General features: G+C 42.5%; 1 protein-coding gene across 1 annotated transcript; it reads right to left on the minus strand.

The window, feature by feature from the left end:
* Window positions 1-6,958: 6,958 nt before the first annotated feature.
* Window positions 6,959-15,408, minus strand: dpm2 (dolichyl-phosphate mannosyltransferase subunit 2, regulatory). The gene is made up of 4 exons (XM_080726121.1): window positions 15,363-15,408; window positions 12,832-12,921; window positions 9,924-10,026; window positions 6,959-9,014 (listed from the first exon to the last, which is right to left on the minus strand). Exons 1-4 carry the CDS (start codon window positions 15,363-15,365, stop codon window positions 8,959-8,961), a joined length of 252 nt encoding a protein of 83 aa, XP_080582247.1. The 5' UTR covers window positions 15,366-15,408; the 3' UTR covers window positions 6,959-8,958.
* Between the last annotated feature and the right edge of the window lie 283 nt (window positions 15,409-15,691).

The raw sequence follows: 15,691 nt of genomic DNA on the forward strand, positions 1-15,691 counted from the left end.
AAACCCACAAACATGACACAACGAGGTCAAAAGTACAATATAAGATGTGTTTATTTGCCAAAATAGTACCGGGGTAAAAAGTACATTATAACAGCGTCTGAGTTTCCTGATGATGGATTTCACCTTGACACACAATTAATCTACCTTTAATATTACATTTATTATTTATTCAAACTGAAAGCCCAAACCTGCTCCATCTGTGACAAGTATAAAGCACACATCAGTCTGTGTAGATCAACTCATTAATTAAATTATATGTGTTCATGTGTTCATTGCTCAATAAGATACTGTTAACTGAACACTCTACAACAGGGGTCTTCAATGTCTCCCAGGCTAAGGAGAGATATGAAGCAAGGTCCCCCCCCCATACACACACACACACACACACACACACACACACAGCATCATTAAATTGTGTTTCCGATTAAACCTTTTCATACATTTGATAGCTTCGTAAAACATCTAATGAATCACTGATAAACATTAGCGATCCTTTGAAATGTTGGATGAATCCACTTTCCACATTGTTTTACTTTTAGTTTTTAGGCTACCTCATACTCTACCTCAAGGAACTGTGCTCTCACCCTTCCTGTTCACTCTCTATACATCGGACTTCCGCTTCAATTCCAAGACCTGTCATCTGCAGAAGTTCTCAGATGATACCGTGGTGGTCAGCAAGATCTCGGGTGACAACACGGCTGAGCACGATGGTGTGGTTAGGGACTTTGTGCAGTGGAGCGAGGCTAACCATCTCAGGCTCAACGCAAGCAAGACCAAGGAGATGGTGGTGGACTTCCGCACCTCCAAGAGAGTCCCCCCGGTGCCAAGCACCATTAACGGTGAGGTGGTTTTGCTCGTGGATAACTACAAATTCCTCGGAGTACACCTGAATAGTTCACTGGACTGGTCGGACAACGCGCAGGCGATTCACAGCAAGGGGAAAAGCAGGCTGTTCCTCCTGAGAAGACTGAGATCGTTTGGGGTGTGCAATAGGATGCTACAGATGTTCTATCAGTCTGTCATGGCAAGTGTCCTCTTTTTTGGTATAACATGCTGGGGTGGCAACAACAGAGCAGGTGACACGTTTAACCTAAACAGACTGGTGAAGAAAGCAGGCTCTGTCGTTGGGTCCTCTCTTCAGGGGGTGGAGGAAGTAACCAGGGTGCGCACTGCGAGGAAGCTAGATTCCATCTTGGAGAACTCCTCCCACCCCCTCCATCTAGAGATCACCAGTTACTGGAGTAAGAGAGGAAACGACCGCTTTACCTACCCAGGACGGAGATGTGAGAGATTAGGAAAATCTTTTGTACCGGCTGCCCTTAAGCTGTACAACGAGACACATAACGGACGCTTGAAAAGGTCTCCCTTCCTAACTTAGACTGACGGAACCATTGCTGTATTGACTTTGACCTCTAAGGAACTATTGCTGTATTGACTTTGACCTCTAAGGACCGTCCAGGAAGAGTGCTCATGCTCTTGCTCGTGCTTGTGCTCTTGCGGTGACACGCTTCCTAGTTTCTTCTTTTTTCGCACTGATTTTTGACATTGCACTATTAGGTTGTGTTGGTAGTTTCTGAGTATTTTTGCTTTATTTAACAATGACAGTGAGATACTTGTTTGCACTAACTAGCATTGACTGCTATGGTCTCTTTTGCAAGACACTTTATATATATATACTTGTATATTATTCACCCCCTCTATTGATGCACCTTCTCTTTATTGGTACTGTACTGCTCTTGTCTTTGTTGTTTTTTCCCCTCTTATCTATCTTTTCTTACGTCTCTGTAACTTTGTAAATAACTGTATACTGCTGTGCTTCTACTGGACAACTGAATTTCCCCCTTGGGATAATAAAGGTATCTATCTATCTATCTATCTATCTATGTAACCCACTTCAAATGAATCAATTTGTGAATAGGGCTGAGCAATTAAAGGGATATTTCACTTTCAAAACTTCTGGTAATTTAATCGCCAGGCTTAGATAGATAGATAGATACCTTTATTATCCCAAGGGGGAAATTCAGTTGTCCAGTAGTAGCACAGCAGTATACAGTTATTTACAAAGTTACAGAGACGTAAGAAAAGATAGATAAGAGGGAAAAAAACAAAACAAAGACAAGAGCAGTACAGTACCAATAAAGAGAAGGTGCATCAATAGAGGGGGCGAATAATATATAAGTATATATACATAAAGTGTCTTGCAAAAGAGACCATAGCAGTCAATGCTAGTTAGTGCAAACAAGTATCTCACTGTCATTGTTAAATAAACAAAGCAAAAATACTCAGAAACTACCAACACAACCTAGTAGTGCAATGTCAAAAATCAGTGCGAAAAAAGAAGAAACTAGGAAGCGTGTCACCGCAAGACGCACATGAGCACTCTTCCTGGAAGGTCCTTAGAGGTAAAAGTCAATACAGCAATAGTTCCTTAGAGGTCAAAGTCAATACAGCAATGGTTCCGTCAGTCTAGGGGAGACCTTTTCAAGCGTCCGTTATGTGTCTCATTGTACAGCTTAAGGGCAGCCGGTACAAAAGATTTTCCTAATCTCTCACATCTCCGTCCTGGGTAGGTAAAGCGGTCGGTTCCTCTCTTACTCCAGTAACTGGTGATCTCTAGATGGAGGGGGTGGGAGGAGTTCTCCAAGATGGAATCTAGCTTCCTCGCAGTGCGCACCCTGGTTACTTCCTCCACCCCCTGCAGAGAGGACCCAACGACAGAGCCTGCTTTCTTCACCAGTCTGTTTAGGTTAAACGTGTCACCTGCTCTGTTGTTGCCACCCCAGCATGTTATACCAAAAAAGAGGACACTTGCCATGACAGACTGATAGAACATCTGTAGCATCCTATTGCACACCCCAAACGATCTCAGTCTTCTCAGGAGGAACAGCCTGCTTTTCCCCTTGCTGTGAATCGCCTGCGCGTTGTCCGACCAGTCCAGTGAACTATTCAGGTGTACTCCGAGGAATTTGTAGTTATCCACGAGCTCAACCACCTCACCGTTAATGGTGCTTGGCACCGGGGGGACTCTCTTGGAGGTGCGGAAGTCCACCACCATCTCCTTAGTCTTGCTTGCGTTGAGCCTGAGATGGTTGTCCTCGCTCCACTGCACAAAGTCCCTAACCACACCATCGTGCTCAGCCGTGTTGTCACCCGAGATCTTGCTGACCACCACGGTATCATCTGAGAACTTCTGCAGATGACAGGTCTTGGAATTGAAGCGGAAGTCCGATGTATAGAGAGTGAACAGGAAGGGTGAGAGCACAGTTCCTTGAGGGGCCCCCGTGTTGCTCACCAGCACATCGGACCGACAGCTCTGCAGTCTCACAGACTGTGGTCTTTCTGAAAGGTAGTCTGTGATCCATGCCACAAAGCCCTTGTCCACCCCCATCAGCGTAAGCTTCTCCGCAAGCAGAGACGGTTGGATAGTGTTGAAAGCACTGGAGAAGTCAAAAAACATAATTCTGACTGTGCTGCCCAGATCTTCCAGATGGGTGAGAGACTTATGGAGCATGTAGGTGATGGCGTCATCAACCCCAATATCAGCCTGGTAGGCAAACTGAAGGGGGTCCAGGTGATCACTGACCGCCGGTCTCAGTAGGTTCAGAACCAGCCGTTCAAAGACCTTCATGACCTGTGATGTCAGGGCGACTGGTCTGTAATCATTGAGGACCGAGGGACGGGTCTTCTTAGGCACCGGGACAATGCAGGAGGACTTCCACAGCTGTGGTACCTTCCCCGTCCTCAGGGAGAGGTTGAAGAGATGCGTAAGGGGGACAGCAAGCTGCTCTGCGCAAGCCTTAAGCACCTTAGAGTTGATGTTATCAGGTCCCGCCGCTTTCCTGGTGTTGACTTTTCCGAGTTGGCGCCTCACTTGCTCGGTGGTGAGAATCAGGGTGGGTGGGGGGTGGGGGGGAAGAAAGAGGGCGGCAACCGAGGTCACCATTTGACCCAGCCGCTGCTGCTTTTATGAACACCCTGAACAGTTTTTAATTTGCTTGATTCAATATTTAATGATGTAAATGTTACCAGGCCCAGGGCCTCTCCCCAAACCCGTTGTAACTTCAAACTTCATTTTAACCATGATAGATTCAAAAATACCCATTATTTTTTCTGGTGACTCATATTACCCTCCTAATATGTGAGCAGGCCGTGTTTTTTTGATAACCTTTTTCATGTATTTTTAATAATATTTTTTGTATTTAATTTGTTCCATTTCCCCTAATTATTATAAATAAATGTAAAAAAATTATCGAAAAAACACGGCCTGCTCAGGTATTAGGAGGGTAATATGAGTCACCAGAATAAAAAAATAATGGGTGTTTTTAATGAATCTATCATGGTTAAAATGGAGTTTGAAGTTATGTGGAGAAAAGCCCATAAGGTGTTTCCCTGTTTAAAGTGGAATTTAATCAAAATCACTATATATTTTCTTTAGCTTTTTAATAAGTGTTCATTAATCCTATAATCAAGGAAAAGGTAAAAAAAAATGCCCATGCAGCCCTATGATACGTTGCTACGGATTAAGAGTCCATTTAATAGAATCCTACATACCAGTGGTTCTTTTGTCATATTACAGTATGTAAATATGTGAATCCATCCCCCTAAAATACAGTATAAACCTGAGAGAATATTTAGTTTCCATTATAGGACAGATTGAATATACATTTAACCACTTGAACCCCAACATTCCTATTTTGGGGGAAACGTGTCAAAAATAGCCAATCTACAAGCTCACAGCACGTTGTGAGCTTGAAGATTGGCTATTTCTGGCAAAGAGATTTGGTGTAGAGGGGAAATAGTCGGAGCGTTTCAGGCAAACATCGTGCACTTTATGAAAGAAGCATGAAATTTGGTACACAGTTAGAACATGCCATATGGAACATTTTTGGCTATAGGGGCATCGCAGATTTGTCTTGGGAAACTTGTGGGAGCAGTTTACAGTTTAGGCATTTAGCAGACGCTTTTAATCCAAAGCGACTTACAATAAGCAGATAAAACATCACAATAATAAACAAGATAATATATCAGTACATCAACAGCAATATAACAAATGCAAATGGATATCTATCTAGAAAAAAAAACATAATATAATCAAAGTTCTAAAAACCTAAAAAAACGAATGCTAACTAGCTTCAATATGGTCATTGATTTTCTGTAGTGCTAAGGGTTTAGGTGGAGTCTGAAAAGGTGAGTCTTCAGTCCACGGCGAAAGCTAGCGAGTGAGTCCGTTGTTCTAAGTGCGACAGGGAGTTTATTCCACAACTTGGGAGCAAGGAGGGCAAACTGTCTCGGACGAGTGGATTTTTGCCCTGGAGTTTTTAGCGAGGGTTCTGTCAGCATCCCTGTGTTGGCTGATCTAAGTGAACGGGTGGGAGTGTAGGGGTTGATAAGGTTTTGGAGGTATGGAGGAGCCATACCTTTGGCTGCTTTGAAGGTCAGCATCAGTGTTTTGTATTCAGTGCGGGCCGCAACCGGGAGCCAGTGGAGGCTGCGGAGAAGGGGAGAGACATGTGAGAACTTCGGCTGGTTGAAGACCAGTTGTGCCGCGGCATTTTGGATCAGTTGGATAGGTTTAAGTGCACATGCCGGGAGACCAGTGAGGAGAGAGTTACAATAGTCAAGTTTTGATGTGACAGATGTCTGAATGAGGAGCTGGGCTGCCTCCTGGGTGAGGAAGGGTCTGATTTTGCGGATGTTATAGAGTGTGAACCTACAGGACCGGGTGACTGATGCAATGTGTTCCTTGAATGATAGCTGGCTGTCCAGGACCACACCAAGGTTTCTAGCAGTAGGAACTGAAGTCACCTACTGGGATTATACAGTAATTATACAGTAAACATACTGGGAGCCAATCAAAGTTGCTCTCATAGACTTTACTATAGAGTCAAATAATACAAAAAAATAAATATGCTTTAAGTGCATGTGAGGGGTCAAACTAGGTGTTATTCGGGATTCTGAATCCAATGCAAGCATTTGTTTTGCATGAAAAACATTCCTTGGGCTAAAAACAGCCATAAAACTATGGTTTAGTGATGAGTCATCACTTTCATTGGCTCCCACAAGTTTCCCCAAGACAAATCTGCGATGCCCCTATAGCCAAAAATGTTCCATATGGCATGTTCTAACTGTGTGCCAAATTTCATGCTTCTTTCATAAAGTGCACGATTACATCAAAATACTGCCCGAAACGCCTGGACTAAAAACAAAAACGCATCAAGTACAGTGCAACTCTGGTCTGTTTTATTATGTATAGAGGGTTCCTCAGAACATTCAACTTTTAGAAGGATTAAACGGGTAAACATTATTGTGTATCATTATTTTATGCTTTAACTATTGAAAAATAGCAGATATACAAGCTCACAGCGTGGCACCGAGTGCCACACTGTGAGCTTGTAGATCTGCTATTTTTGAAAAATCTTGAAAATTAGAATTTTGACCCGATTGTGTCTTTTGAATACTTCTAAGGTTTTTTGAAAAACCTATGTTTCTATGTCAGCCATCTGGCCAGCCATCGTCAAAGAAAAGGTCCTTTTCACTTAACTGGAGCTCCATTAGTCTGTTCTTGAGAGACTACTATGTCAACTTTTTCATGTGAAGGACCCCCAAACTGATATTTATTTGGCCACGGACCGCCATCTCAAAATATTTATTTCCAGGGACCACCCAGAAACAAAATTTGAGTTACAAACTTTAAAAATACATATATTCAAAGATTTGCAGACATTTTCATGACTTTTTCAAAAATAGCAGATCGACAAGCTCGCAGTGCGGCAATCGGTGCCGCGCTGTGAGCTCGTAGATCTGCTATTTTTCCAATAGTTTAAAGCATCCAATAATTCTAGGCCTAAATGGGTTAAAAATGTTTAACTGAGGAAAAGAGATGAAGTACATTGTAAACCAGATCAAATTCCACCATTTATTAATGAACAAACAAACAAACAAGATCTGGTGTCTCCTAAATATCACCATGGCATTATTCATATGTTCTCCTATTACAGGAATCAGTAACTCACCCCATAAAGTCTTGAATTCATAAAGATGTTGTCAAATTACTGGTCCAATATTTAATCCATTTAAGTAAATCGCAGGACAAACATAAGAGTAAAACTATAGGCTTTTTAAAACATTCACATAATATAAGCTGGACACAGGGGTTAAAGCCAACAAAAAAAGAAAAAAATCCCAAGACTGAAAATTATTTGCAGACCATGTCCCAGTATGTGATTTTTGAAACATGGTGCGTGCAGTGCACACACATATTTGGGGTGTTTGTGAAGTTCTGAACTGCATTCACTGAATGTGTGTGTGCTAATCCATGCTTCATTTTATAGAAGTATCTTCTGAAGTTCTGTTGTATTCTATCGCTAGTCTGGCCAATTCAATATCTTGAAATTATAACTGTTTTTAAGTTTGGAGATCACTTGACTAGCGTTTTGACGACTTTGTCATTCACGCCGCGGCCATCGCTACACCTCCCCTTATTTTGTATTTTTATTTTTTAAAGATCTGCATTGATCTCATAAATAGCCCCAATGGAATCCTCAAGACTGAAATCAGTCCCCAGGACTGAGATCTTGAACCCCTGTGGACAGCAGTACTCCTCCTTGGCTTACACTGTGCGAGTTGTTTTGGAGTTCATACCTTATTATTGCTTCTTTACTTCAGTTAACGACATGGAATATTTGGATCAGACATACAACAAAAACAGGAAATGAAACAGGAAATGAAACAGGAAATGAAACAGCCATGATTTCAAGGCTTGAGTCATTTCAACTCATGTCACACTCGCGTTTATTTCATTTACAAATAACAGGACTTTTCCTTTTACAGCAGGGGTCTTCAACGTTTTCAGGCCAAGGACCCCTTAGTTGAGAGAGAGATGAAGCAGGGACCCCCACAACCTGTTAGTAGATTAGACCCCCACAACCTGTTAGTAGATTCCATATAGTTTCATTGTTTGACAGCACAATCATCAGTGTATTTTGGATTCATCTCAATTTGTGTTTTCAGATATTTAACCACTTGAACCGTCAATACTTAATAAACTTGACCTTTCACTCTGTACTTAGTCTGCTCTTTTCCCCCTCTACACCAAAGCTCTTTGCCGAAAATAGCTCACAACGGCTCGTGCTGCGAGGCGTTGTGTGCTTGTAGATCTGCTATTTTTGGCTAAAGTTCTCAGAATATGGACGCTAGTGTTCAAGTGGTTAATATAAAAAAAGGAGAAAAAACTTTCTATCACTCAAATATTTGGAGGACCCCCTGTAGTAACTCTGAGGACCCCCTAGGGGTCCCAGACCCCCTGTTGAAGACCCTTGTTTTACAGGGTTTGTGCAACAGACTAATGCCACAATGCTGCTCTAAAATAAACTCATGTAAATGTGAAAACTCATTTGTAGTTTGTAGCGTGTCGGGTGTCCAAAACAGACGATCTACAAGGGTCCACACGTAGGGATGGGATGATATGAAAATGTCATATCACGATTATTGTGACCGAAGAAATCTCGATATTATCACGATAATCAAAATATCCCCAACATCCATTATCCTGTGGCAGAAGATTTGCCAGAAAAAAGCCGATTGACGCGCTGTGAGCTTGTAGATCAGCTATTTTTTGACAAATATTTGGTAAAAAAGAGTATATCAAGTACAAAGCCTCTATAATTTTACCAATTATAAAGGGTTTAAATGGTACAGGATATGCAGCTCGCAAATAAAAGGTGAATTGATCCCGGTGCATGACGGAGGACGATTTCACGATAAATTCAAATCTCCACAATACAAATAAACAGTCATATGGATTATCATCCCATCCCTATATGAAGCCCTCAACTGCACTGCTAGAAAAAAACTATCTGAGGCCACAAACAGCTGTTGTTGTTTCAGAGCTTTGGATTGCGGCGAAGGGCGAAGGTCCATGGAATGCATTTGGTTCAGTCCACATCTTGGTACATCTGGTTAGTCCACCTTCTTTGGCTTTCTGTTCTTCCACATGACGACTCCAATGAAAGCCCCTGTGCAGTGAAATGCCACACACGCACACGCACACACACACACACACACACACACACACACACACACACACACACACATGCTTTTTTACGTCTATGGGTACCGCTCTGGCATCACGCTGACTCTCACGCTCTGACCACGCTCTGAACCAAATCCCTTTTATGCCCATGTTTGGAGATATGAGATCCCTGTGATGCCAGGGGAACCAAATCCCTTTTATGTCCAATGCCCATATATGGACATCCCTGATGTCATCAATATTAAGCTCATTATCTATGAATATATATGGGTACCTGGTCTGAAATACATCACTGGCCAGGCCAGGCTTTTCGCCCTTAGGTGTGTTACTGGTATACTGTAACTGTATAAATAACTCGACATACAGCTGTCTAAACTGCTGGCAACTATAAAGTGAGTACACCCCTGAGTGAAAATGTCCAAATTGGGCCCAAGTGTCAATATTTTGTGTCGCCACCATTACTTTTCAGCACTGCTATAACCCTCTTGGGCATGGAGTTCACCAGAGTTTCACAGGTTGCCACTGGAGCCCTCTTCCACTCCTCCATGACCACATCCCGGAGCTGGTGGATGTTAGAGACCTTGCGACTGGCCAAGCATGTCTCCAGACCTAAACCCTATTGAGCATCTGTGGGGCATCCTCAAAAGGAAGGTGGAGGAGCGCAAGGTCTCTAACATCCGCCAGCTCCGGGATGTCGTCATGGAGGAGTGGAAGAGGGTTACACAAAGCATTTTTCAGAAGGGGGGTGGCATATACAGTATACGTATTATTTTGGGGGTCCTTGGTACTGACAAGGTTTGAGAACTACTGATTTACAAGGCAATTATAGGATCGGCCTCGGGTCTTAATGGGTTAAATACAGTACTTGGTTACTTTCCAGCAGTGTACTCACCTATAAAGAGCAGACCAAGTACTGCAGCGACTCCAGGAATGATGACCGAATGCTCTCTGGGTAGAAAGTACCTGTGCAGCTCATGATCACTGTCCACGAAGGGCTGAAATATAAACATAATACATATTAACATTGGCTTCCAAAGTCTGTAGGATTGGTTTTGAACAAAATGCCTCAAATCATGAACACAGCTTGTGATTTGCGAGAAATTCTGCACGCACATTCCCACTAGGTCAAGGAACAAATGCCACCCTTTTCACATTGGCCTGTTACAGCGCCACCAGCAGGTTGACTTTTGCAAAACTCATTTTTGGAACAAAATGCCTCAAATCATGCATGCAATGTCCAAATCGCAGAGACAGGGCAAAGAAGACATGACACCCTTTTCACATTGGCTTATTATAGCGCCACCAGGAGGCCACAATAACATAGCTGACCTAGCGGAGACCAGTGCTGGGAAGAGCACTGCTTCTAGTTATTATTATTATTTAGGGCTGTCAATCGATGACAACTACTGTCCAGAATCTTCAAGTACTGTAACTAACTTAACAACATAAGAAAATAACTGTTTCCATTAGGACAGATTTAAGTTAACTTTATACTTGACATTTAATCCCTATTCTGGGGGGAACATTCACCAAAAATAGCTGATCTACAAGCTCACAACAAGACACATTGTGAGCTTGTAGATGTGCTATTTTTGGTGAAGAGAGAGTTGGTGTATGGAAAGTTAACTCAAGTACAGCGCAACTCAGGAGTGTTTTACAAAGCATAGAGCGTGTAAGTGGTTTAACTGAAGTAATATTGATAAATTAATTCTAAAGATTATCAAAGTATCCTGAGGCACCCTAAACTGAGGTTCTGGCACCCTAGGGTGCCACGGCACACACTTTGAGAAACCCTGCTGTAGAGACAGGGGCGTCACACCAAATTCTGGGCCCTGGGTACAAGGATTCACTGCGGGCCCCCCATGAATGTTAACTATTGAAAAATAGCAGATATACAAGCTCACAGTGCGGCACCGAGTGCCACGCTGTGAGCTTGTATATCTGCTATTTTTCAATAGCTAAAGTTACTAGGGCCCTGGTAACTCAGTCCCACTTTCCTACCCCTTGTGACGCCCCTGTGTAGAGACACTGTGATGGCTCGCTGGAGGAGATATGTGCGGTGCAAGGCATACTGTATACCCAAACGGGAGTTCCATGGCCGATGTGATCATGTTGCGTGCACTGTCGGTGACTATATTCTAAACGTTGCACTCTCGGGCGGGAGCGTGGCAATATTGCGACGTGACATTTGTTCGACGTCGCATTAGTTCAACACTGGTGAATGCTAACCTGGTGAAATGCTAACCTGCCGACGCTAGGGTTGGGCGATATGGAAAAATACAATATCACAATATTTTCCCAAGCTGTATCATGATGCACGATTTTATCACGATTCTTTTTCACGTTGGTTTTTATGTTGTTGTTTTTTTTAAGTTACTTGACAAAAACAGGTTCTTTTTGGGAGGTCTAAATTGAACTTTACAAGTATGTAACTGTATGTTAAGTGGTAAGTTTGAGAACTACTGATTTAGACCAAAACGCATGTTTATATTGAATTCTGCAATGAATCTCTGTATTAACAATTAAACAGGATTTTTTTACAAGGCTCCCTAAATTGTATCACAATATATACGATACCTCTGAAAAGGCATATCGTGGAGACATTGTATCGTCTTAACAATAATTACCACCATATCGCCCACCCCTAGCCGACACTGGTGAATGCTAACCTGTTGAATGCTACTATGCCTAAACCTAACCCAAACCCTAACCTCAGTAAAACTATGCCTAAACCTAACCCTAACCCTTAGTCAAACTAATGAAACGTAGAAATATCAATATGCGTGGTGGGTGGTGGCGTTGGGGCAGAGCCGGCACACAAGCACAGATGTGCTCACTGGAGACTGGACTTCCCTCAGTTATCATGGTGTGGGCAAGCTCTGGTCTATAGCGCTAGAACTCATTAAGACCTGGCACTATTTTTCACTTTAGCTATTGAAAAATAGCAGATATACAAGCTCACAGTGCGGCACCGAGTGCCGTGCTGCGAGCTTGTAGATCTGCTATTTTTGAAAAGTCGTGAAAATGTGTGCATTTCTTTGAATATATGTGTTTTTAAAGCCAACATTTGTAACTCAAATTCTGTTTTCTAGGGGGTACCTGGAACAACATATTTTGAGATGGGGGTCCCGTGGCCAAATACATATCATTTTGGGGGTCCTTGACATGAAAAGGTTTGAGCACCAATGACAAAGAAACAAAGGTTTTTCAGAAACATTTATAGAATCGGGTCAAAAATATTCAAAGACTTGCACAAATTCTCACGACTCGTGCTGCACTATGAGCTTGTATATCTGCTATTTTTTCAATAGCTAAAGCATAACAATAATGGTTAAAGTAATGCGTAAAATGGTTTAAGGAGAACGCTAACGCTATGGACCAGAGCTAGGTGTGGGCGAAGTGCCTCTCCTCCCTCTTCATAACAGTCAGCGCATGTGACCGAAGTCCCCAGACCCCGTCAACATAATGTGCTGTGACCCCAAGGTAACTGTGATTATTGTTTGTCCAATAGTCTCCAGTGAGCGCAACTCTGGCTGTCTGCCCCAAAACCACCGCCAACGTGCGCACACGCACACACGCACACACACACACACACACAAGATGAAAGGTTTTACAATATGCAAAAAGTATTAATATAAATAGTATTATCAGGCAAAAACTAATCGATGAGTTTATATCCAGAGATAACTTGTTTGGCTTTTTTGCTTTGTGATATGCTTGTGTAATAATAACATAATTCAGTCATATACAGTAAGTGTAACATGTTTATGCATATATTAGAATAATAAGTGTGGACTCACCAGCACAATGACCCAGACAGAGTAATATGTGAACAACAGCAAACTGAAGCAAACCAGTCCAACGCCTACCGCTTGATCTGTCCCTGTAGCCTAGAGAGAGAGAGAGAGACAGAGAGAGAGAGAGAGAGAGAGTAGTTTCATTCTTTTTGAGCGGTGGACACCGTCTCCTTAGCGTGCGCAAGGCAGGCAAACACACACACACACACACACACACACACACACACACACACACACACACACACACACACACACACACACACACACACACACACACACACACACACACACACACACCCCACTGAGCACTATAACTATAATAACTTTTATTTTTTTTATTTTTAAGTCAAGTGGATGGCTTCACACCAACTATTAAAAAAAATACACTGGTGAACGATAGTTATATAGTCGTCGTTAATACACTGGAAAATAGATAACTTCAGTTAACTATTAGATAACTTCAGTCAAAATGTTAACAAAAAACAGGTTCACTTCAGCTGGCAACACGTTCTTGAACAATAGAGGGTATGCACATGCATAAAGTGAATGGCAAATCGAGTGGCAAAGTGAGTTTTACGTTGTTTAATGCAATCAGATAGGACTTTCTGTTTGGATGTATGGGCTGTCAAGGTCAGAAAGTAGTGTTTGCCACTCAGTAGGCGTTCCTGCATGACTCCCAAGTATGATGATGATGTCACACCGCACGCATACCCTCAATAGTGTGTTGCCTATAGCAACCACACTAATAAGGCAGTGTGAATCCGCAGTGAAAGTAGAGTTAGGCTGGCAGATATAAATATAAAGGCAGATATTAAATATGAGTTTAAAAAAAAAGAAATCTGTAGGAGCAGTGTCCAAAAATGTGTTTTGCAAGAATCGGCCTCATGATGGCGCTAGAAGAGGGCCATGTGAGAAATGAGGGGTGGAGGTTGTGGTTTGGCAGCCAAGGAGTGTGTGTGTGCAAAGTTTGGCATGGATAGGGGCAACGGTGGCGGAGATATGTGTAGGGCAAAAGTGTGACCTGACGTGACGTTTTTCATAGTACCTGACGGTCGCAATAAGAGTAAAGCTTATTTGGGTTTGGCTTCCTTCAGTCAATGCAGCAGCATTAATATCTCTGGCACCGTTGCCCCTATCCATGCTAAACTTTGCACACACACTCCTTGTCCTTGGCTGGCAAATCACAACCTCTGCCCCTGATTTCTCACATGGCCCTCTTCTAGCGCCACCATCGGGCCGATTTTTGTTTTGCAAACCCATTTTTGGGGCACTGCTCCTACAGATGTTGGCCTAAAATCACGCAAATCACATACCTGTACACAAGATGTAACAACAAAGTACCAGTAAGACTCCCTAATCGGGAGATAAGCGATTGTCAGGTCGCATACACAAACTTTAGAAGGCATAATTTCAACACACTGAAGACCATAGCTGGTGCAATAATCCAGCCCCTCTTTGACTACGGAGTCCACGTATGGTATCGTGACGCCCCACAAGCCCTGAAAACTAAACTCCAAACAGCCCAAAATAAACTAATTAGGGTCCTGCTTAACCTTCCCTATCAGACTCACCTCACCGCTACTCACCAGTTAAGAGTGGGGTGGCTCAGAGTAGATGACAGAGTACAGCAACTTGCAATGGGCCTGGTGTACAAGATACACTACACCACTATGATACCCACGTACCTGTCAAAATACTTTATAAACATTAAGGATGTCCATAACACCAGAGGCAGCGCCACAGATCACTTTCAACCCAGAGTCAAAATCAACAAAGGGTCAAACTCTTTTTTCTGCTATACCACCAAAATGTGGAAAGCCTTACCGAAGGTCATAAAGGAGTGTGGATCACTAGCATCCTTTAAAATTGCCCTGAAAAACCACTTACAGGCAGCAGCCGTTCGCAACTGGTAAAAAAACTAACCTAGCCCAACCCTACCCTCCCCTGCCCCTTCTTTTATACTGTTTGTTTAGACTTACTGTTTTCTTTTTTGTTTTTCTTTACATATCTACTGCATAGTACTGTGTTCTATTTGTCTGTCATTCAATGTTATATGAGATACTTCAATGGTTTCCAGTGGAAATAAGCTTAGTCTTTTCATGGATCTCCTTTTAGTAGAACTTGTACCTGACCTGACAGTCACAACAACAAATCATTTGGCTGATCAATATAATGTGCCTTGTAGTGCCTCAGTAGTAGCAGCATCAGTCTAAAACCAGTGTTTCTCAAACTTTCACATTTCAAGGTCTCCCCTGAACTCTGACAGTGTACACACGGAACCAAATTAACCCGTTAATTTGGTTCCATTTGTACACTGTCAATTCAGACCCCCTAAAGGAACCCACTCCTGTACTAATCCACTCTTTGAGAGCCACTGGTCTTAACAACATTACTATCAAAACAATAACTAGAACTGCCCTCTGGATTATCTATGATCACTGAACAGTCTGAACATTACTACTGAATATGATGGTTTCGTAATCAATGTAAGGATGTGTAGTATGAGTGTTCAAATGAGTGTTTATTGTACTCACCATTTCTAAACGTCACTTTTCTGCTGCTTCGACTAGTAGCGTCAAGTCAACCACCAATGGAAACCACAAAACCTCCGCTTATGCACTTCAAAATAAAAGTCAAGTTGGAAATACCACACGTGACCCGCTCATAATTTGTCAAGGAACACACACGCACACGCGCGCGCGCGACACACACACACACACACACACACACACACACACACACACACACACACACACACACACACACACACACACACACGCACACATTTTATTTGAGTATGCATTTATCATACAATTACAATGAACTATATAGTGTACTCTCCATACAATTTACTATACTTTGA

This window comes from Nannobrachium achirus, assembly GCF_963921795.1.
Source record: "Nannobrachium achirus genome assembly, chromosome: 5".
Classification (NCBI taxonomy): domain Eukaryota; kingdom Metazoa; phylum Chordata; class Actinopteri; order Myctophiformes; family Myctophidae; genus Nannobrachium; species Nannobrachium achirus.